General features: G+C 42.3%; 4 protein-coding genes across 4 annotated transcripts; all 4 read left to right on the forward strand.

The window, feature by feature from the left end:
• The first annotated feature begins 3,458 nt into the window (after positions 1 to 3,458).
• Positions 3,459 to 5,133, forward strand: LOC128759287 (5-hydroxyisourate hydrolase-like). The gene is made up of 4 exons (XM_053866155.1): positions 3,459 to 3,512; positions 4,006 to 4,145; positions 4,629 to 4,764; positions 4,827 to 5,133. The coding sequence occupies exons 1-4, from the start codon at positions 3,459 to 3,461 to the stop codon at positions 4,914 to 4,916; spliced, it is 420 nt and encodes a 139-aa protein (XP_053722130.1). The 3' UTR covers positions 4,917 to 5,133.
• Positions 5,134 to 6,277: 1,144 nt separating this feature from the next.
• On the forward strand, positions 6,278 to 9,162 carry pdcd5 (programmed cell death 5). The gene is made up of 6 exons (XM_053865729.1): positions 6,278 to 6,443; positions 6,953 to 6,993; positions 7,099 to 7,160; positions 7,231 to 7,322; positions 7,521 to 7,592; positions 8,640 to 9,162. Exons 1-6 carry the CDS (start codon positions 6,378 to 6,380, stop codon positions 8,691 to 8,693), a joined length of 387 nt encoding a protein of 128 aa, XP_053721704.1. The 5' UTR covers positions 6,278 to 6,377; the 3' UTR covers positions 8,694 to 9,162.
• Positions 9,163 to 9,922: 760 nt separating this feature from the next.
• On the forward strand, positions 9,923 to 13,743 carry mvda (mevalonate (diphospho) decarboxylase a). Its single transcript, XM_053865192.1, has 10 exons — positions 9,923 to 10,100; positions 10,202 to 10,272; positions 10,673 to 10,787; positions 10,867 to 11,007; positions 11,090 to 11,289; positions 11,370 to 11,444; positions 11,999 to 12,217; positions 12,315 to 12,430; positions 12,503 to 12,611; positions 13,014 to 13,743. Exons 1-10 carry the CDS (start codon positions 10,025 to 10,027, stop codon positions 13,092 to 13,094), a joined length of 1,203 nt encoding a protein of 400 aa, XP_053721167.1. The 5' UTR covers positions 9,923 to 10,024; the 3' UTR covers positions 13,095 to 13,743.
• A 907-nt stretch (positions 13,744 to 14,650) lies between these two features.
• LOC128758828 (cytochrome b-245 light chain) lies at positions 14,651 to 17,816 on the forward strand. Its single transcript, XM_053865193.1, has 6 exons — positions 14,651 to 14,836; positions 14,949 to 15,018; positions 15,709 to 15,783; positions 15,851 to 15,934; positions 16,038 to 16,119; positions 16,644 to 17,816. Exons 1-6 carry the CDS (start codon positions 14,779 to 14,781, stop codon positions 16,833 to 16,835), a joined length of 561 nt encoding a protein of 186 aa, XP_053721168.1. The 5' UTR covers positions 14,651 to 14,778; the 3' UTR covers positions 16,836 to 17,816.
• Positions 17,817 to 17,935: the final 119 nt, after the last annotated feature.

Here is a 17,935-nt window from a genome sequence, read left to right on the forward strand (position 1 = left end):
TGAAAAGGAAATAAATTATATCGTACTCTTTTAGTCTCAAAGTAGTGTTGACATGCTGGAAAACTCTCTACTGTCGCTGAATAAACAGTGGGCCAACCTGTTATTGGGACAACACAGCAGCGGGGGTCACCATTTGGCTTTTCGCTGCTGGAGTTGTTAGCAGTGGAGAAGGTTCTGTTTTGCTTTGCACCACAGCGAACCGGACATCATGTGATGGTGAGGTCAAACAACTCCACTGCTGTAGTGGACATCATCCATCAAGGGAGCCTGAGGGCCCCCTTCCCTGCACAGGGTGGCGGCTCGCAGCGACTCATCTCTTGTCCATGAGAGCGCATCGCGTCCCAGCTGCTCTAAATCTGGGCGTGGACAGACTGTCCAGAGGGGCGCTCTCGCGGACGAATGGAGCCTCGCAACAGAGGTGGCATCGGACACAATGATTTGAGGAGTGGATGCACTGGATCATCCAGTGTGGCCGCGAGGGCTTCTTTACGTGTTTCCCCCACTCAGGTTAATGATGACTTTCCTATAGCACATCGGGGAACAGAACTCTCTGTCATGACGGTGGCATTGCACAGTTTCCGGACCTGGTCGGACTGATGGTGGGGCCTCCATGGCCAACCCTCGATGTTGCTGGTGTGTTGACCAAAGCCGGAGGAGTGTGTCGAGCCCATCCGGTGATAGGACGCCCTCTCAAGGTTTGGATGTTGAAAGGTTGAAATAGCTTGACATGGGATTGTCGGATGCAGTTATTTCAACAGTGCAGTGCACCTGAGCACCGGCCACCAACAGGACCTGCTCCATTAGGTGGCGCGTCTTCGCAGATTGGTGTGGATCTAAAGGTCTCACACCATCCTGTTGTCCTGTCTCTGGTGTGCTTTCCTTTCTCCAGGAGTTGCTGGATAGAGGACGGGCAGCCTCCACACTGAATGCGTTTGTGGCAGCCATCTCTGAGGAACACCAGGGCCTGGCTCGTTTCTCGGTGAGAAGTCAGACGGATCATGAAGACATTTCTGCTTGGCCTCCTGTAAGGAACCTAAACTCCAGATGGAATCTGCTAGTGGTCCAAGAAGCCCTATGTGTACCTCCATTCGAACGTCTTCTCTGGAGGACCTGAGCCTTAAGACGGTACTGCTCTTAGTTTTGTCTACATCTAAATGGGTCAGTGATCTGACAGCATTATCAGTCAACCCTAACTGTATGTCATGGTGTATGGTGGTGGAGGGGACTCAGTAACGCTTCACCCTAACCCTGCTTTCAGACCGAAGGTGATCACTACGGAGTAATGGGCACAGGTGATCATCTTGTGGTCATCCATCCTCCCCCTCATCAAAATGAGCAGGAGGCGAAACTGCATCTTTTGTGTCCAGTTCGTGTCACTGCAGATTACGTCGACAGAACTGGAGACTTCAGACGGACGGACTGTTCGTCTGTTATGGTGGGAGTCTGAAAGGGAGATCGGTTTCTTCCCAGCGACTGTCACACTGTCCTTTCCAGAGGTGAAACTTCGTCCCCGGCCGAGCCGGCAGGACATTGGTCACCTGCTTCCTCAGGTATGGTCTTCTTTCTTTCTTAGGCTATGCTGAGAGTCAACTAATCCCAACGGCCTTCACTGTGGTTTTTAACCAATAGGGAAGGCTGTAGGAGGGCGAAGCACATATGAAAGAAATCCTGGTCACTTACTGTAACTGCAGTTCGATGAATATGTGCGGAGCCCTCTAACTGGCTGCCCAGCAGGCCTGTCTTTGGCGGCTGAGTTCCAAAAGAGGCAAAGCAGCGGAAGACGAGGGGCAATATACACAGTGAGGAGTGCCTTCCTGGGCCAGTGCCTCGATGTGGATTAACCAATAGCGAAGGCCATTAGAGGGCAAAGCACGTATTCATCGAACTGCGGTTACAATAGGTAACCAGGATTTTCCATCATTGCATTTTACTGGAGCAGTCCACAGTCTGTCACATGTGCCACTGATCGACCGGACATCCCTTTCCATGGAGCTTGTTGAAGTTTAATCTTCATTTCTTCTGGCCTGATGGACTCAGATCAGGATTCTGATTCTGTACCCAGTTGAAGGTGAACTTCCCTCAACTGTCTTTAACCTTCAGCTGCTCCCTCCAGACACCTGGAAGTCACATGACCGCAGCTTCCTATGAAACTGTTGGTGCCTGATGGTTTCAGTGTTTCGAGGGAGTGAGCTGACTACAGAGAAATGACTGCACCTCAAAGAACCTACGGCTGCATCTTCAACAGAAGGAGGAGGCATGTGGCAACTGACCTAACAGTGATAAATCAATGAGCACAGAATTACGCATGTGGGCCTTGATAGAACTATCCAGCTTTGTATTCAGCTTGGTGGAGTTTTGACTCGTGACATTTCAAAATGGCCACAAGCAAACGACAGAACAGCAGTGTTGCCAAAGTACTGCCTCAAGAGCTACACAGGTTGTTTTATATAAATGGCTCTAATCTGTTAGTCACACTTTTATAGACTGCTGGAAGGTCATGAAGGTCCTTGTCTCGCTCAAGGGAATCTATGACCTTGAGATGCCACTGTGTCATGAAGTGGAAGCAGCTTAGCATCACAACTCAGAGGTGTGGAGTCCAGTGTCCACCACGTGTTTGCATGAGTTCCCTATATTCCCTCATTTTAACTATGAGTTTCACTGGACTATAAATGTGCACAATTGAGGTCAAAATCTTATGTGCCACTACCAATACATTTTGGCGCCTTAACGTCTTTGTTTCTGAATATTAATAACATCATTCTAAATGCTTAAAAAGACGACAGATTCTACTTCAGTCAGTTGAGAGGTGGAGAGATCGTGGAAGTCACGTCCCAGGTGAGTCATGTGACAAGCCGGAAGTCTGTGTACACCTCGCTTAATTTATTATCTGAACTAAATATGACAATGTTGTGTTCATATTATTAAAAACAAGGACGTTCAAAGTAATTCAGATGGGACATTTCAACACTGATTTTTGAGATTATTTTTGGGTGCAGATCAAAATAAAAGTCTTTTAGTGAAAAGCCAAACGGTGAACACTGCTGCTGTGTTTGCTTCCCAATAACCAGTTGGACCACTGTTTATTCTGTGACAGTGGAGAGTTTTCCAGCATGTCAACACTACTTAGAGACAAAAATAGTATGATACGGTTCATTTCCTTTTAATCTGAAACATAGTATTTGGTTTTATGCAGACTGAACTCGTGATCGAGCTGGCGTTATCGTGTCCAATACACGATGCGACCCGAGGTGGATCTTTAAGCTTGACGCAAGTTCTTCATCTGCCTTTTCCGAAATTCATGTGTCCTCTCGCACAATCGCTTCACTGTTGACAGAAAGATAACGCCGAACATAGTGGCACTAGAGTTATGTGATTCAAATGTCAAGCATTGAGTAAAGCTGAAAATTACATTATTCGCTCCTGCTCTGACCCATTTGGGAGTCAATTTTATTGCCCACATGAACACACTCAGGCTGCAGAACATCAGGGGCCAGATCCTACTGCACTGTAAGGTGAGTAAGAAAACTTCTACAACTGAAAAATGTATTACATTTAATGCTGCTGTGATGCATTTGTTTGAATTGGTCAGTTTTCTGTATTAATTTCAATTCAATAAATTGTTTCTAGATGCTCACTGTCTCTGATATTGACATGATGATTTCTCTTCCATTCTTTCTTTCAAAAGACATATGGAGTAAGATAATGATTTTTATTTTCCGCTATTTTCCGATGGAATTCATCAAAAGTGCATTGTCTGTATTTTTTTTTAATTATTTTTATTATTGCAAGATGCATTTCTGTGGAGACAGCTAAATTACATCGTTGACCAATATTCATAGTAAGACACTGAATAAACTTCAATGCAATGTTATGTAAATGACTAGAAATGACATTACAGTGACATTGTACTGCATTACATTTGTTCTATGTTGCACTTACTGATAGTTTGCAATAATTACAGATGCATTAACCTTATTTGGTTTCAGTCTACTATCTTTCTTCTAGAACACAGCAATGGCAAATGCTTCCAGTCCACTGACCACCCATGTGCTGAATATTGCCACTGGAATCCCCGTGGCAGATATGGCTCTCAGTCTGTACGGACAGGACGCCTCAACCAAAGTCTGGAATTTGATCACTACTGGGTAACACCTGACCATAAATCAGATTGGTGCTTTAAATAGAACTAAATTCGGGGGATAAAATGAACTTGTTCATTTTACTGAGAAATATGTCCAAATATTTTTGCATGCAACAGTTGAGTAGTTTAATTTGTTGAATGAATTCAGAAGTACAGTTTAAGCATTTCCAATTGTTCATGTTCAATGCTGTCGTTTTGCTGATCATCTTTTCTGGATCACATTAGTCGCTAGTCACGACATAGAATCATTACTTGACATGATGTGGACAGTTTCGTCACTTAACCTCTGCTAAGTGTTTCTCAAATTTGTAGCAGAAGATCGAAGACAAAATATCATCCGTCTTCTGTTGACCCTTCTATTCAAGCTACATTTCCTGTTTTCATCCCAAAACGATTGAAGAGTTAATCCTGTGTATTCTTTAGTATATGACAATGAAGCACATAGACTTGTCACTCACATTGATCACCACCTGTCTTGTCTCACCAGCGTGACCGACCGTCATGGCCGTTGCCCAGGACTCATCACTAAAGAAATGTTTCAGCCTGGTATGTACAAGATCCGCTTTGAAACGGAGCTGTACTGGGAGAGTTTGGGGGAGACCAGCTTTTATCCCTATGTTGAGGTGAGGAATGTGCCAGTACATTCATGGTCTGTCTGACCTGTAACACATATTTTCTGTTGCAGATTGTGTTTGCCGTGGATGATGCAGAACAACAGTACCATGTTCATCTTCTTCTGAGTAGATTCTCATACAGCACATACAGAGAACGTTAGACATCGTGACCATTCACATCCTTCTGTTAAAGAGCATCATCAGACCTCTGTCAAGGAAGATGTTTTCTCTGAAGTCCATGCTTTTGCATTTCATGTTGCTAACCCCAGTATTTTGAGCATCGTTAACACTGCAGTTTTATTGGATTAGCTAACACTAAATATTTACCGGCGTGCGTTTGTGTCTGTGTCATTTTCTAAATCCAAAATTTTATCTCTGTCTTCATGGTGTTAAAAATGTTCTCTCTTTTGCTTTGAAAATTGAAAATCCTGACAATATCCTTGTTATACACGATATCCCTGGAAAAAATAAATGTTTAAATGAATAACTGTTATCAGAATCAGATTTATTGCCATGGTCAGTGGGGAACCCAACAACTCGGAAAGTGCTTTGGAAAACGTGCAGTGAAAAACACAATAGCAACATAACAATAATTAATAACAATAAGAAAAAAGAAACAAAAAATAAGAAGAAAAAAAACGAATTAATAAATAACCCACAAACAACAAGGATGACTGAGGGGAAGAAGCTGTTCCTGACCGCAGCCTCCTGCCAAAGGGAAGAGGGACAAACAGTCCATGACCAGGGTGAGAAGGGTCGGCTCTGAACCGACCTGTACGTCTCTGGGTCCTAGAGGCATACAGGTCCTGAAGAGGTGGCAGGCTGCAAGCGATCACCTTCACAGGAGAACGCACAATCCGCTGCAGTCTGCCTTTGTCCCTGGAGGTGGCGCTGCTGTACCAGACGGTGGTAGAGGCTGTGAGGATGGACTCGCTGATGGCTGTGTAGAACTCCACCAGCAACTTGGTCGGCAGTCGGAGTTTTCGGAACTGCTGCAAGAAGAACATTCTCTGCTGGGCTTTTCTGATGGTGATGGCGGTTCCCAGGAAGCAGAAAAAGTCCACAATGGGAATGGGCGAACCTGCCAACATTAGAGGGGATGGAGGAGCAGTGACTCTCCTGAAGGTCATGAGATCATCTCCACTGTCTTCTGGGCCTTCAGCTCCAGGTTGTTGTGGTTGAGAGAGAACACAGCCCTGAGGAGACCCGGTGTTGAGGGTCCGAGTGTCGGAGGCAGTCGTCCCCAACCGCTCGCGCTGACTCTGGCTGGTCCAAAAATAATGTTTTAAATGAATAACTGTTATCGTTTCATATTTGTGGAAGTTGGCGGTACAACCTTGTTGATGTCTTGTTCTTCCTGTAAAGCGTTTCATGAACAGCGTTCTGAAATGTGCAGCATCAATAAAGTTCTATAATTATGATACAGTTTATAGTTATTGTTTCATTTAATATTAACACGCTGGGTCGCGGACTACATCCTTTTTCAGTTGCTTTTGCCTGCATGGACTTGACTATCCGTGTTCGATTATTCTTGCCTTTGTAGGACGGGCCTGGCTGCTTCTTGGTGACGATACGGCTAAATCACTTTTTCTTTGTTTTCGTCTACGTTGTTGCATTAAAGAATGGCAGACGACGAATTAGAAGCAATAAGACAGCAAAGGATGGCCGAACTCCAGGCGAAACATGGGGTAAGCAGAGAGCAGTCCTGGGAGAAACGTGTTTTCGCTCCCCTTATATGGAGATGCTGACTAGTTTCTCCGTTAGCATGTGGAGCTAAAACTGTCACTGAATCACTCTGTCACTCTGATACACTGAACGTTGTGTCGTTCATGATTTAATTTATCATTTCTTGCCATAGTATGCACAGAAACCGCGCCTTTATTGAACCACATTAGACTAAGTAGCTCTTGACAGATCACACCCATCCAGTGCTGCATGTGCAGAACATGTCTTATTTTTAGCAGTCTTTTTTGTGTACATCTTTTTGCTGTAGATATCGAGGTTCACCAGAACGCTGCTACATCGTTTAAGATGTTTTTCAATTAACTCGTGTGACCAAGAAAAAACGTTCCATTGCTTCGTATATTACTGCGTTACCCAGGAAAGGTTTAGAGTCCATATTTGGTGAATTTGAAAGTATTTTTAAAACATGATTTCATATCTAATGTTGCTGGTGTTTGTTTTCTCCATCCTTCAGGGTGGCTCAAACAATCAGCAAGCAGAAGAAGCAAAACAAAGGTACTTCTTCATTTAATGACCTGTGCTTTTTTGTTGTTCCTTATTGCATTCCTTTCTGTTTTCCATCCAAATACACACCTGAGTGTAATCGTCTTTGTCTTACAGAGAAGATGACATGAGAAACTCAATATTAGCCCAGGTTCTAGAACAGGCAGCCCGAGCCAGATGTACGTCAGCACCACCATACATGTGTCATGGAAGTGATAAATGGACTCAATGTTTTCTTCTGTTTTCCAGTAAGCAATCTGGCTTTAGTAAAGCCTGAAAAAGCCAAAGCTGTTGAGAACTATCTGATTCAAATGGCTCGTTTTGGACAGCTGGGAGGAAAAGTAAGTGTTATTCTCAATAATTATTGATTTAGTTTTTGGTATTGATGTGGCTACTCTGCATTACTATATTTAAGTGCGTTTTTTGCTGCTGCAGTGGAATACAAAATACTATCTTTTAAGAGTGATGAAATGATGTTGTGGGAAATAATTGGCTTGATTATGTGCTTCCAGTAACATTCCTCGTCTTTGTTTTCTCAGATTTCAGAGTCAGGATTGATCGAGATCCTTGAAAAAGTCAACAAACAGACAGAAAAAAAGACAACTGTTAAAGTGAGTCTCACATGCCTCATCTATGAATATCATTACCTTAATGTGACTGAAGTGTCTCCGAATGATGAGCGATATTATAATGAGCATGATTCCATTGCTGAATGACAAAATCTGTCACTGTGACATCAGCAGCTACTAAAACTGAGACAAGCGCTTTGCTTGCAGTGTTACTGTAAACGGGGGTCCTTGTCAGTCGCTGTGTCATGGAAGTGAAGAAAGAAATGTGTTTTCAAAGTGAATGGATTCAATTTTACTGAGGGAAGTTTTGGCACCAAGATAAAAAAAAAGATATTCTATCAGGGTGTGGCATTGACACACATAATTAGAACTTGTCATTTAGGATTTTGAAAATTACTGTATTTTCCAGACTATAAGCCACTACTTTTTTCTCGCGGTCTGAACCCTGGGGCTTATACAACAACTCGGCTAATATATGGATTTTTACTAGGGATGCTCCGATTGATTGGCCACCGATTATGAAAGGCTGATCTTGGCGTGATCGGTGAATGCCGAACACCACCTGTCATTGCTGATCACAAACCCAATCACATGTGACAGCCGGCACTCTGATGAAGCGCTTCAAATTCGCTCTTTTTGCCCGCGTGTCTGCAGCTATGCCTTCTGGAGGGTGAAAGTGCATTTTGAACACTTTAAATGTGAATAAGATGTGAGGAGTTCATGATTCAAGTTCAGAACGTTGCCGAGATTGTTTCATGAGTCAGTCACCATGTTGGACCCCGTTTTCAAAACTAGAACTAGAGGATCATTAGAAGTGACCCTCATGCATTTTCTGTGGTGCAGACAGCACCAGTGCACCCGCGGCTTATGCACCGGTGCAGCTTAATGTACGAAAAAAATTTGCCTTCTTAAATTTCGTGGGTGCGGCTAATATTCCTGCACGCTCTATAATACGGAAAATAAAGTAATTAGAAAAGTAAGTATAAAGTATGAAAGTATTTTCAGTGCATGCACTCTATTGATATCAAACTTCAGCAGATGAGAAATAATTTTCAAAGAGATCAAAATGTGTAATTGTGTGTTTTTCAGTTCAACAGACGGAGGGTGATGGATTCGGATGAAGAGGATGAGGATGATTATTAACTCAACTGAAGTTGTTGGAAGAAATCTGTGCAGCGACTCTTCAACAGTCTTCTGAGTCTTGTTTCTTCAATAAACAGTGGCCCACCCGTTGAGAGGACTAATGCACTGCTCGAGTGTCGCTTCAGACAGTGATCAATGACAATATGGCCGCCATAAAGTATGTCTAGCTTTCATCCGAAGCTTTTTGGTTAGGTGTCTTCCGGAGATGGTGGTAAACACTGGCCATCAAGTAACACTCATGGTTCATACTGGTTTGTATTTTAGTTTCATTTTTGTTCGGGGGTGGATTTTTTCTCCCTCTCTAGATAAGGCAAAAGGCATCAAAGGTTTTGGTAGATTTCGCACTTTTCTGCTGTTTCCTCCTTCCATCAAAACATCTATTTTGGATGTTGCACTTGGACATTTTCTCCTCATGTATTTGGATTGTTTACAAAATAAATAAAATGCCTTAAGTTCCTTTGTTCAGCATGCCCTTTCAATGTTTTTCTCTACAAGTGTAATTTACCAATTATAAAACGCATTTATAACACGTATTATAAAACACAGGAAACTAATTCCATCACCTTGAATGTCGTCCGTGTTCATATTAAATAACATGGCTGATAAATAATACATTTGGTCATTCATGGAGGTGTAAAACTTATATTTAAACCCTGTTAGTGTTCAATGTGTGCAATATTCACATTATTTAAGCACAGATTCTTTTGCATTTCCTACCAGGGTTTGCCGTGACAAGTCAGCCTCCTCTTGTTTTTGAGTGTGTAAACCACATATGATGACAACTCTTGCTAGTATCTTGTAGGTGCTCTCCTAAACATTCATGTTAGGAGATGCAGAAACAAATATGTGCACTGTTAACTATAAGTTCACTGGCCATTTCATAGCTGGTGTGTTGTTATCCATTTGCCCTTAAATATATGTTTCGTACTTAGGTATTTTATCGTATTTTTGACACACTTGCGGTACGTATCTAACGCCAATATTTGAGCTGACGGATCGAGAGAACTTTTATTTGCAATTACTCTTCTCAGTATTTTCCTTCCATTCAAGCCTTTTCAGCGCAGCGAGCGAAGGCGGGGCTATTGTGTCTCCATTTTCGCACGAGCGTGGTCAGATGGTTTCCTATTGGCTGTCTCGTCTGTTTTGCGTCAGTAGGCTGACGACGATTGGTTTGAGTATATAGTCACATGTCAGGAACCATCCTATCGCAACGTAGAATCTCGAATCGTGTGGTTTAGAAATGGTCGCTCACATACACACCGAGCACAGCCAGGACGTGTTTCGCTTTCTTGAAGTGTCTCTGCTATTTTATTACGATTCGTTGCATTAGTATGCCTGAAGAGTTGGTGGACAAAACACATGTTGTGACATGCACCGCGCCGGTAAATATAGCTGTCATCAAATACTGTAAGTGTTTCAGACTGTACGTGTCATTGTTGATATTAAGTGGTCAATATTGTTTGGCACCACACGTACAAGTTGTGTTGTTTAACCTGCTTTTCTTACAGGGGGGAAGAGAAACGAGGAATTAATCCTACCCACCAATTCATCATTGAGCGTCACTTTGCATCAAGATCAGGTTAAGTTTCTTTTTAAGAACTGTCTTATCTTTAATGAGACTTATTTAATTGAACTAATGTTGTAGTTTTACAAGTGCTCACCGTCGAATGATCAGTCTGTGCCACTGCAGTAACAACTGTCATACCAACAGGAAAACAACGATAGTTAGTCTTGATTATATTTACATGGTCAAATGAATTAAAGTGTTTTTGTCTGTGCCTTGCGACATATCACTGTCTGTGTTGACCCTCTCTCACCAGGCCACGTGTTTGGCTGGTATTTGCGTTTGATCATTGTGGTACAGGCCAATAATTGAGTCCAATGAATACATGTGTTTAAATGAAATTACTTGTGTAGGTGATGTACATAAATAAACAATGTTTTTTGTTCCTTTTTCACGTTGACCCCAATGTTTGCAGTTAAAAACGACCACAACAGCAGCAACCAGCAGGTTATTTGAAGAGGATAAAATATGGCTCAATGGAAAGGAGGAGGATATCAACCACCCTCGACTCCAGGCCTGTTTGAGAGAGAGTGAGTGCTCCTTATTTACTGCTGGCTCTCAGAAAGAAAACAAATCCTGAGAATTTGTTTGTCACTTTCTTTTGTGAAGTTCGCCGCCTGGCACGGAAGCGTCGGAACAAAGTGGACTCGGATGCTCTTGGGCTGTCTCATAAAGTTCACATATGTTCTGTGAATAATTTCCCTACTGCTGCCGGGTTGGCGTCTTCTGCTGCAGGATTTGCTTGTCTGGGTAAGTTTGTTATGTTATTGACTGTACAGCAGGAAGAGACAATGTTGTTCTAACTCTCCCTTTTTTCTTTTTAATCTTGCAGTCTATACTCTGGCTCGCTTGTTTGGAGTGGAGGTGGAGCTTTCTGGGATCGCTCGCCAGGGCTCAGGCAGCGCGTGTAGGAGCATGTATGGAGGATTTGTTCAGTGGCTCATGGGGCAGAAAAAGGATGGCAAAGACAGTCTGGCCCAACAGGTGGAGTCAGAGAGCCACTGGCCTGAGCTCAGGATTCTTGTTCTGGTGGTGTGTGACTTTGTTATTCTGTAGAATAAACAGCCTTATTCAGCAAACGTAGTTTTAAATACCGATTTGATCTGCCACAGGCCAGTGCAGAGAGGAAGCATGTTGGAAGCACATCTGGGATGCAAACTAGTGTGGAAACAAGCTCTCTTTTGAAGGTAAGACCATCTCTTGGTGAATAAAGGCTTCACTAAACACTTGGTAGTAATTTATCTGACCCCTGTGAGGTCAAATAAGACAAACACCTTTTGGTCAATTAATTGAAATATTAACAGCACATGTCTGTTGGTCGTGTTTTTTATTTACAATTTCCCATGTTTTTTTTACACTGACATCTTAAATATACCGGTACATTCTTTTGTTTTCCCAAAACCTCTTCATTGCCCACCACATGTACATGAAATCTGCCCGAGCATGCAGCTGAAAATTGGGCTCTCAAATGTGTTATTTTGCAGTTGTTGGCAATTTCCGACAATATTAAACGCGCTTGTACAACACTTTGAAGCAGAAATTATCACTTTCTAGCCATTATACCAGGCTCATTGAAGCACCCAAATTGGAACTTCCGTGTCTGATTGTATAGTACTTTGGAAGGGTCCTCCTTATATATATATATATATATATATGTGTGTGTGCTTCAAACAAATATATTATATTTATTTTTTATTTTTCTGTTACATGTTACATTCTTGTTGTGTGTCTTTTTTTGCAGTACCGAGCAGAGTCTGTGGTTCCAGGACGCATGGAGGAGATGATCACGGCCGTGAGGAGGAAAGACTTCCCTGCCTTTGCTGAACTAACAATGAAAGACAGTAACCAGTTTCACGCCACCTGCCTGGACACCTACCCCCCCATCTTCTACCTGAACAGAGTCTCTCATCAGGTCATCCACCTGGTGCATCGCTACAACAAACACTGTGGCGAGACCCGGGTAAGTGTGACCATGACAAGACTGAAAGATTTCTTGGCATAACGTCACAAGTTTTCAATCATACTTTTTTTTTTTTTTTAATGTCCGCTCCCATCAGGTGGCGTACACGTTCGATGCAGGTCCCAATGCTGTGATTTTCACCCTTCAGCAGCATGTCCCAGAGTTTGTCCAGTTGGTCCAGCATTTCTTTCCTCCAGAAATTAACGGCGGACAGTAAGTGGAGTAACATATGGTGAATCTATTGTTTGTATTGCTTCAAAAACGTCTTGCTTTCTTGATGTACAGATTCATCAAGGGTCTTCCTGTAGAAGAAGCGTCTCTTTCTGATGACTTGAAGCAGGCCATTGGTTTAGAGCCCATGCCCAAAGGAGTCAGTTATGTGATAAGTACTCAGGTATGACAGAACCCAAACTCATATACACACGTCAGCGAAAGACGACCAAGTGTTTTCCTTTTGGTCATAGTGCATCGACTTTCTGTGGAATATTAAACTCCGACCGGCTCAGAGCTGTCCAAACTAATGAAATTGAATTATGTCCTTATGTATGTCTGTCAGTTCGCCAGCTATGATGAGTTATATCCTGCTGCCATGTGAGCGATCCCAAGCCTTAGTTTCCTCTGATGGGATGAGATAGATCAAGTCAAACATCAGCATAGACTCTGGAACCCTCACGAAGATTTGGGGTTCTGTTCCTTTTTTTTTGTGTGACATGTCACCTTCAGAGACGTGTGTGTGTTCCCCTGATCAGCATTGCTGTGTTTCTTCACTTACTAAACCTGCGGTTTTGTGTTGCAGCCTGGACCTGGGCCACGTGTGGTGGAGGATCAAACTCAGCATCTACTAGGGTCTGATGGTTACCCTAAAGAATCAGCCTGACATGACGTCTAGAGCAACTGTCTCATCGTGGTGAATGCAGTTGCTGTCTCATTCTGTGAGGCTACCAAACTCCCTTTAAATGAGCCGGATCATGAAAAATGCATCATACATTGTGAGATAATCCTCAACAAGGTTCTGGTATTGGGATTGAAAATGCATTTTTTTTAAGTTGCTGTTATATTCCAACAGAGGTTAGCTGGTAAATAATGCCTCCAAGTTGTCAATGTCATTTCTGCTTTATCGCTTTCAAGATAGAGTGATAAAATAATGTGACTCACTTGCGTAATTTACTGACCTCCTTGCAGTATCAGTAGTTTGGGGAAATGCTGTTGTGTTCAGTCAAAAAGGAAATAGCACTAGTTCTGTGATTGTCTTTTTTAAGGGGGCTGTTCAAACATTGGGCTCAGGCTGGGTTTGATGGCTCTGTCAATGTCCTCAGTATGTACAAGGAGCGTCTCCTTCTCTGCATCATGTTTAATCTTATCTGTGCGTGTCCATTGCAGCCACTGTGATGGAGGTATCATGAAACTAATGTTTGGGTCTATTCCTCTTTCATGAAAACTTTTATTTTACATGCAAGTATGGAGGCGCAGAAAGATCTTTGCTACACCTTCAACCAATGTCATGAAAATAAAGGGTGTTATTTTGAAGTCGGTGAATGTATGTGTCGTGTGTCTATACATTCAGCTTTGGCACTGTTGAACAGATTCAAGCGGCATGAGCAGGTCCTCCTATGCAACTAGATTGAGAGGGAAGTCGTCCAGAAGCTCTTCCTCACTGTAAACAGAAATGCTGGACCGGATCACGACCACGGGTACACAGGGAGACATAGTGTCCAAACATTTGATGCTGTGAATTTTGATTGAACTGCAACTGAACTGTTGGAGATTTAAGAAAGAAATGTAACATTGCAAAATTGAAATAGGACCAAAATATCTGCTGCAAATATTTTGAGATCTGTGAGAACCAAAGTGCAGATTTGTTTTATTTAAACACGTTATTCTTGGTCTTGGGTTTGAAACGCATGGACAGGAGTATTACACATCCATTTATTCTATTCAGAAGTGAAAATGATGAAGTACATTTAAGCTGGAAGGGCTAGAAGTTGAAATTTAACCGACACAAATACGGTAGAAAGTTGCTGTCCTGTTGGTTTCTTTCTACTTCACACTTTCTGACCAAGTGCGTTCATTAAACAGCGTATTTATTGATGATTGCTTTACATTTAATCTATCCATGGGATGCAAAACCATGGACATTCCTGAATGAAAACAGACACCTGTTAATGTTATAGTATAGTCATTTGATTGTTTTTCTTTCGTTTCTATGGGACGCGCCTATGGGATCCATCCCAGCAACATTACACCAAACTTTTTCGTCCAATATTTAATAAAGTAGCGCTGCCTCACGTCTGCGACATAAACGTATAATCACAAATACACTTTGGACTTTCGCTTCCTTGTTTCCAGCTTGAGATTTATTTCCCTGTTTTAGTTCCCCGAGCTGTCAGGTGTCTCTGAGCGGAAGTGACGCCGGCAACCCAGCGGAATCCGACCTGCCCATACTTCGCATGTCGACTCCCCTCCGCGCTTAAATCGGGCTCCCTTCTTCCTTGTCGTGTCCAACTGAGTTTTGAGTTCCTCACTAAAAGGTCGCTCTGTCAGCTGCTGGGGGAAAGAAGAAGATGGGGAAGATCGAATGGGCAATGTGGGCCAACGAGCAGGCGCTGGCGTCTGGACTCAGTGAGTTACTCGGCTTGTTTCAGGGAATGTTTAATATGCAAGAAAGAAAAAACACTTTTTTAATGTTTCGAGCTCCATTTGGAACTATTTAATTTCTCGGTTCTTCTTTCAGTTCTCCTCACAGGTGGTATAGTCGGAGTGGCAGGGCAGTTCAGAGGCTGGCAGTTCGCTGCTTATGCTGTGTATCCTTCACTTTATGTTGGACCAGAAACACATTCCCCACACACAAAAGATGAGTGAACTAAAGCTAAGAGTTAATTTTTTCTTTAATGACGAAACCACCTGTGAACACCATATTTTCTATTTCTTCTCTGACGCATTGATCTCTCTTTCAATCTTCTTTATTTGATATATTCTCACGCATGGCTGCATTAAAAATACCAGTTGGATTTGTTTCAGAAGATCTTTGTTTTTCTTTCGCCTGTCATCGAGTCAGCGAGGGTGACATTTCCATCACATATTTCCAAATGCCCTTTCTCGCTGCCTACTCTGACTCAGACACACAAGTTTATGAGTCTGTGTTTGCTATGATGCATGGAATCGTCAGTGTAATTTCACAATGTAGGTTAGCATCAGATAATCCTGTATAAATGACCACCTGTTGCAAATTCACTCAGAAATCACTTGGGTAATCTACCTGGCTCATTTAGTAATGGCTTACTATTTGGTGAGTACTGTACATTCCACACAATTTTTTGCAGTCATGTACGCAACTGTGCCATGTAAGCGATGAGTTGTTGATTGTTAAGTGAACTGTGTTCATATCAAGTTCAATACGGTGCCCATTTTTAAGATGCTTTTCATCTTTGTGTGTTGGACGAACTTGTTTTGCTTCTTGAAACATTCAAAACGCTCCTTGACAGATGGATCAGAGCTGCAGGGTTTTTTGTCTGCTTGCTTGAGTACCCTCGCAGCAAAAGGTCAAAAGGCACAAGTGTGGAAAGATCGTGAGTGTGAATCTCAGCCTTTAACTGACAGCTCTCAAAAGTGTTCTGACTCTGGTTTTCTCCTCAGAGGTCAGTACTGCTTCACTGTGTGTGTGAAAGCCTTCGGGCCGCTGACAAGGAACTACTATGTCAGAGCGTTCCTGCATGCTGCGTGAGTTCATATCACTGTCCATCTTGTTTTGCTCTGCTACATTCCTCCAGCCACATGTATAACAAGACAAATGACCCTCCTTCTACTGCTGTTTTATGTCTAGCATTTGTGTCCCTGGAGGGTTTATGCTTGCAACGGTCCTCGGGTGTGTCTGTCTGGGCATTGCCAGCCTCATCTACCTTGCAGTAAGTCTCTCCCTCCTTACTATAAAACTCTGGTGCATTATGATCTCTTACAGGAAGCCAATGAGGAAATGGTAAGAAGGAAGACATTTATATTGCATTGTTGGCACACAGCAGTTGTGAAATCAGACCATCGAAGGGTGAAGCAAGAATGTTTTCACATCCACTTGCACAAATGACCTATTGTTTCCCTGTTTAGATGAGATATCTTTTATTGTGTGTGGTCACGTTAGATGCACTTCAGATTTAAAAACAACTCGGAAGTTGCACATTTGACCCACTTCTTCGCTACGGACGAGTCAGTGCATCACAATGGATCTATAGTGTATAGAAGGAATGTGACCGAATCCATGTATCTCCTAACGTTGGTAGATCGTCTACTGGTTCTAATAGTTCCTCAGACACTGTTCTAGAGAACCTTGTTTTTTAGTTATGTCCTGGCCACCCTGGCTTACTTCAATATATCCACCCAATTTAACTCTTTAAAAATGATGCATATACCGATTAGACTCCTTTCCATTCCCAAGGCTGCGATCCGAGGAGAGCATTGGGAACCCATTCTCCCTAAGAAGCAAGAAACAAGGAAGCCGATTGAAAGCATCAAGCAGCCCCCGAAGGATCCTCCGCCAAGACCAGCCATTGCAGATGTGCGGCGGAAACACGTAGACGACCTGGAGGCAGCGGCCTATGACAACCCCATGACGGTCACCGATGAGTGAACCAGACAGCAGTGATCACTATCTGATCAGTTACAGAGATCAAAAAAATAGTCAGATGGATTTACTTCAGCGCTCTGGACAGGGTACTTCCATTTATAGTCTAACCTTCTGTGAAGTGTGAGAAAGTCTAAAATGAAGGATGTGTCAATTTCATAGTCTAATTTCCTTGAGTTTTTTTGTTTTTTAATTGCTGTCTGCATCAACCAAAACGCTTTAAAGTCTGCACACCTTTTACATTTTGGTTAGTGTGAATGTATTTTAAACTATGTTGCCCTTTATTTAAAATGGTATATTTGAAGTGATTCATATTACGTGTTTCCAAACAAGATGGAATCACTGCTAGCTCTTTTTTTCAATCTCTTTTATATGCCTTTGAATTCCTCTGAATTAAAGAGACCTTTAAAGTAATTCTTGCTGAAGCCTTTTGTGTGATGTCTTTTTTTTGTGAGCGCGTTGAAACTGCTTGGGCAACTTCTCTCTTTTTTTTGTAAAACATCCTGTATTTCAATACCTGAGAATTTCCCTGAACCCAGAAGTGTTTTGTAAGCCAGACAAGAGAAAATGACACTGCTGTTATTGTGCCTAATGCTTGACTGATGAGTTCAGTCATTCCTTGTCTGACCTTTATTACTTATGCAACGCTGTTTTCTCTCTTTTACAGATGGCTTTTATGGAAGCTATTGTCTTAGTTGTCTGAAGAGAAACACTGCAGGGCTTCCTCATTTTTCTGTGTCTCTGAAACAGCGCTCAACTATTTAAAGCATTGAGAATAACTTTGAAGGCTTGTGTGAGTCTCCCCCCTCCCGGTTGAACTGCTAGGATGACTCAATGTTTTGGTCGGATGTGATTTTATTTTATATTGTATTTACTCTCAGGCCTCTCAACATTAGCTGCCAGCTGAAATGTATGTTGTAACTGTTGACGATTATTGTTACTCGGGGTGAGACAGGTTCAAACAAAAATAATTCAGATTTAAACATCCTTTGTCTGATTTCATTTGCAGTATTACATTGGTACAGACAGTATTGTTCCTCACATAGAGACATGTACATGCAATTTTTAGATATCAAAAAGCATGTAATGTCTATTTAGCCAATATG

This window comes from Synchiropus splendidus, chromosome 5, assembly GCF_027744825.2.
Source record: "Synchiropus splendidus isolate RoL2022-P1 chromosome 5, RoL_Sspl_1.0, whole genome shotgun sequence".
Classification (NCBI taxonomy): domain Eukaryota; kingdom Metazoa; phylum Chordata; class Actinopteri; order Syngnathiformes; family Callionymidae; genus Synchiropus; species Synchiropus splendidus.

Bases quoted from the DNA above. Each gene is read 5' to 3' on its own strand.
- pdcd5 (XM_053865729.1), top strand. From the start codon at position 6,378: ATGGCAGACGACGAATTAGAAGCAATAAGACAGCAAAGGATGGCCGAA. The intron at 6,444-6,952 runs GTAAGCAGAGAG...TCCATCCTTCAG, and splicing joins AACTCCAGGCGAAACATGGG to GGTGGCTCAAACAATCAGCA. The intron at 7,593-8,639 runs GTGAGTCTCACA...TGTGTTTTTCAG, and splicing joins AAAAAAAGACAACTGTTAAA to TTCAACAGACGGAGGGTGAT.
- LOC128759287 (XM_053866155.1), top strand. From the start codon at position 3,459: ATGAACACACTCAGGCTGCAGAACATCAGGGGCCAGATCCTACTGCAC. The intron at 4,146-4,628 runs GTAACACCTGAC...TTGTCTCACCAG, and splicing joins TGGAATTTGATCACTACTGG to CGTGACCGACCGTCATGGCC. The intron at 4,765-4,826 runs GTGAGGAATGTG...TTTCTGTTGCAG, and splicing joins GCTTTTATCCCTATGTTGAG to ATTGTGTTTGCCGTGGATGA.
- LOC128758828 (XM_053865193.1), top strand. From the start codon at position 14,779: ATGGGGAAGATCGAATGGGCAATGTGGGCCAACGAGCAGGCGCTGGCG. The intron at 15,019-15,708 runs GTATCCTTCACT...CAGATGGATCAG, and splicing joins CAGTTCGCTGCTTATGCTGT to AGCTGCAGGGTTTTTTGTCT. The intron at 15,935-16,037 runs GTGAGTTCATAT...TTTTATGTCTAG, and splicing joins AGAGCGTTCCTGCATGCTGC to CATTTGTGTCCCTGGAGGGT.
- mvda (XM_053865192.1), top strand. From the start codon at position 10,025: ATGCCTGAAGAGTTGGTGGACAAAACACATGTTGTGACATGCACCGCG. The intron at 10,788-10,866 runs GTGAGTGCTCCT...TCTTTTGTGAAG, and splicing joins CCAGGCCTGTTTGAGAGAGA to TTCGCCGCCTGGCACGGAAG. The intron at 12,431-12,502 runs GTAAGTGGAGTA...CTTGATGTACAG, and splicing joins CCAGAAATTAACGGCGGACA to ATTCATCAAGGGTCTTCCTG.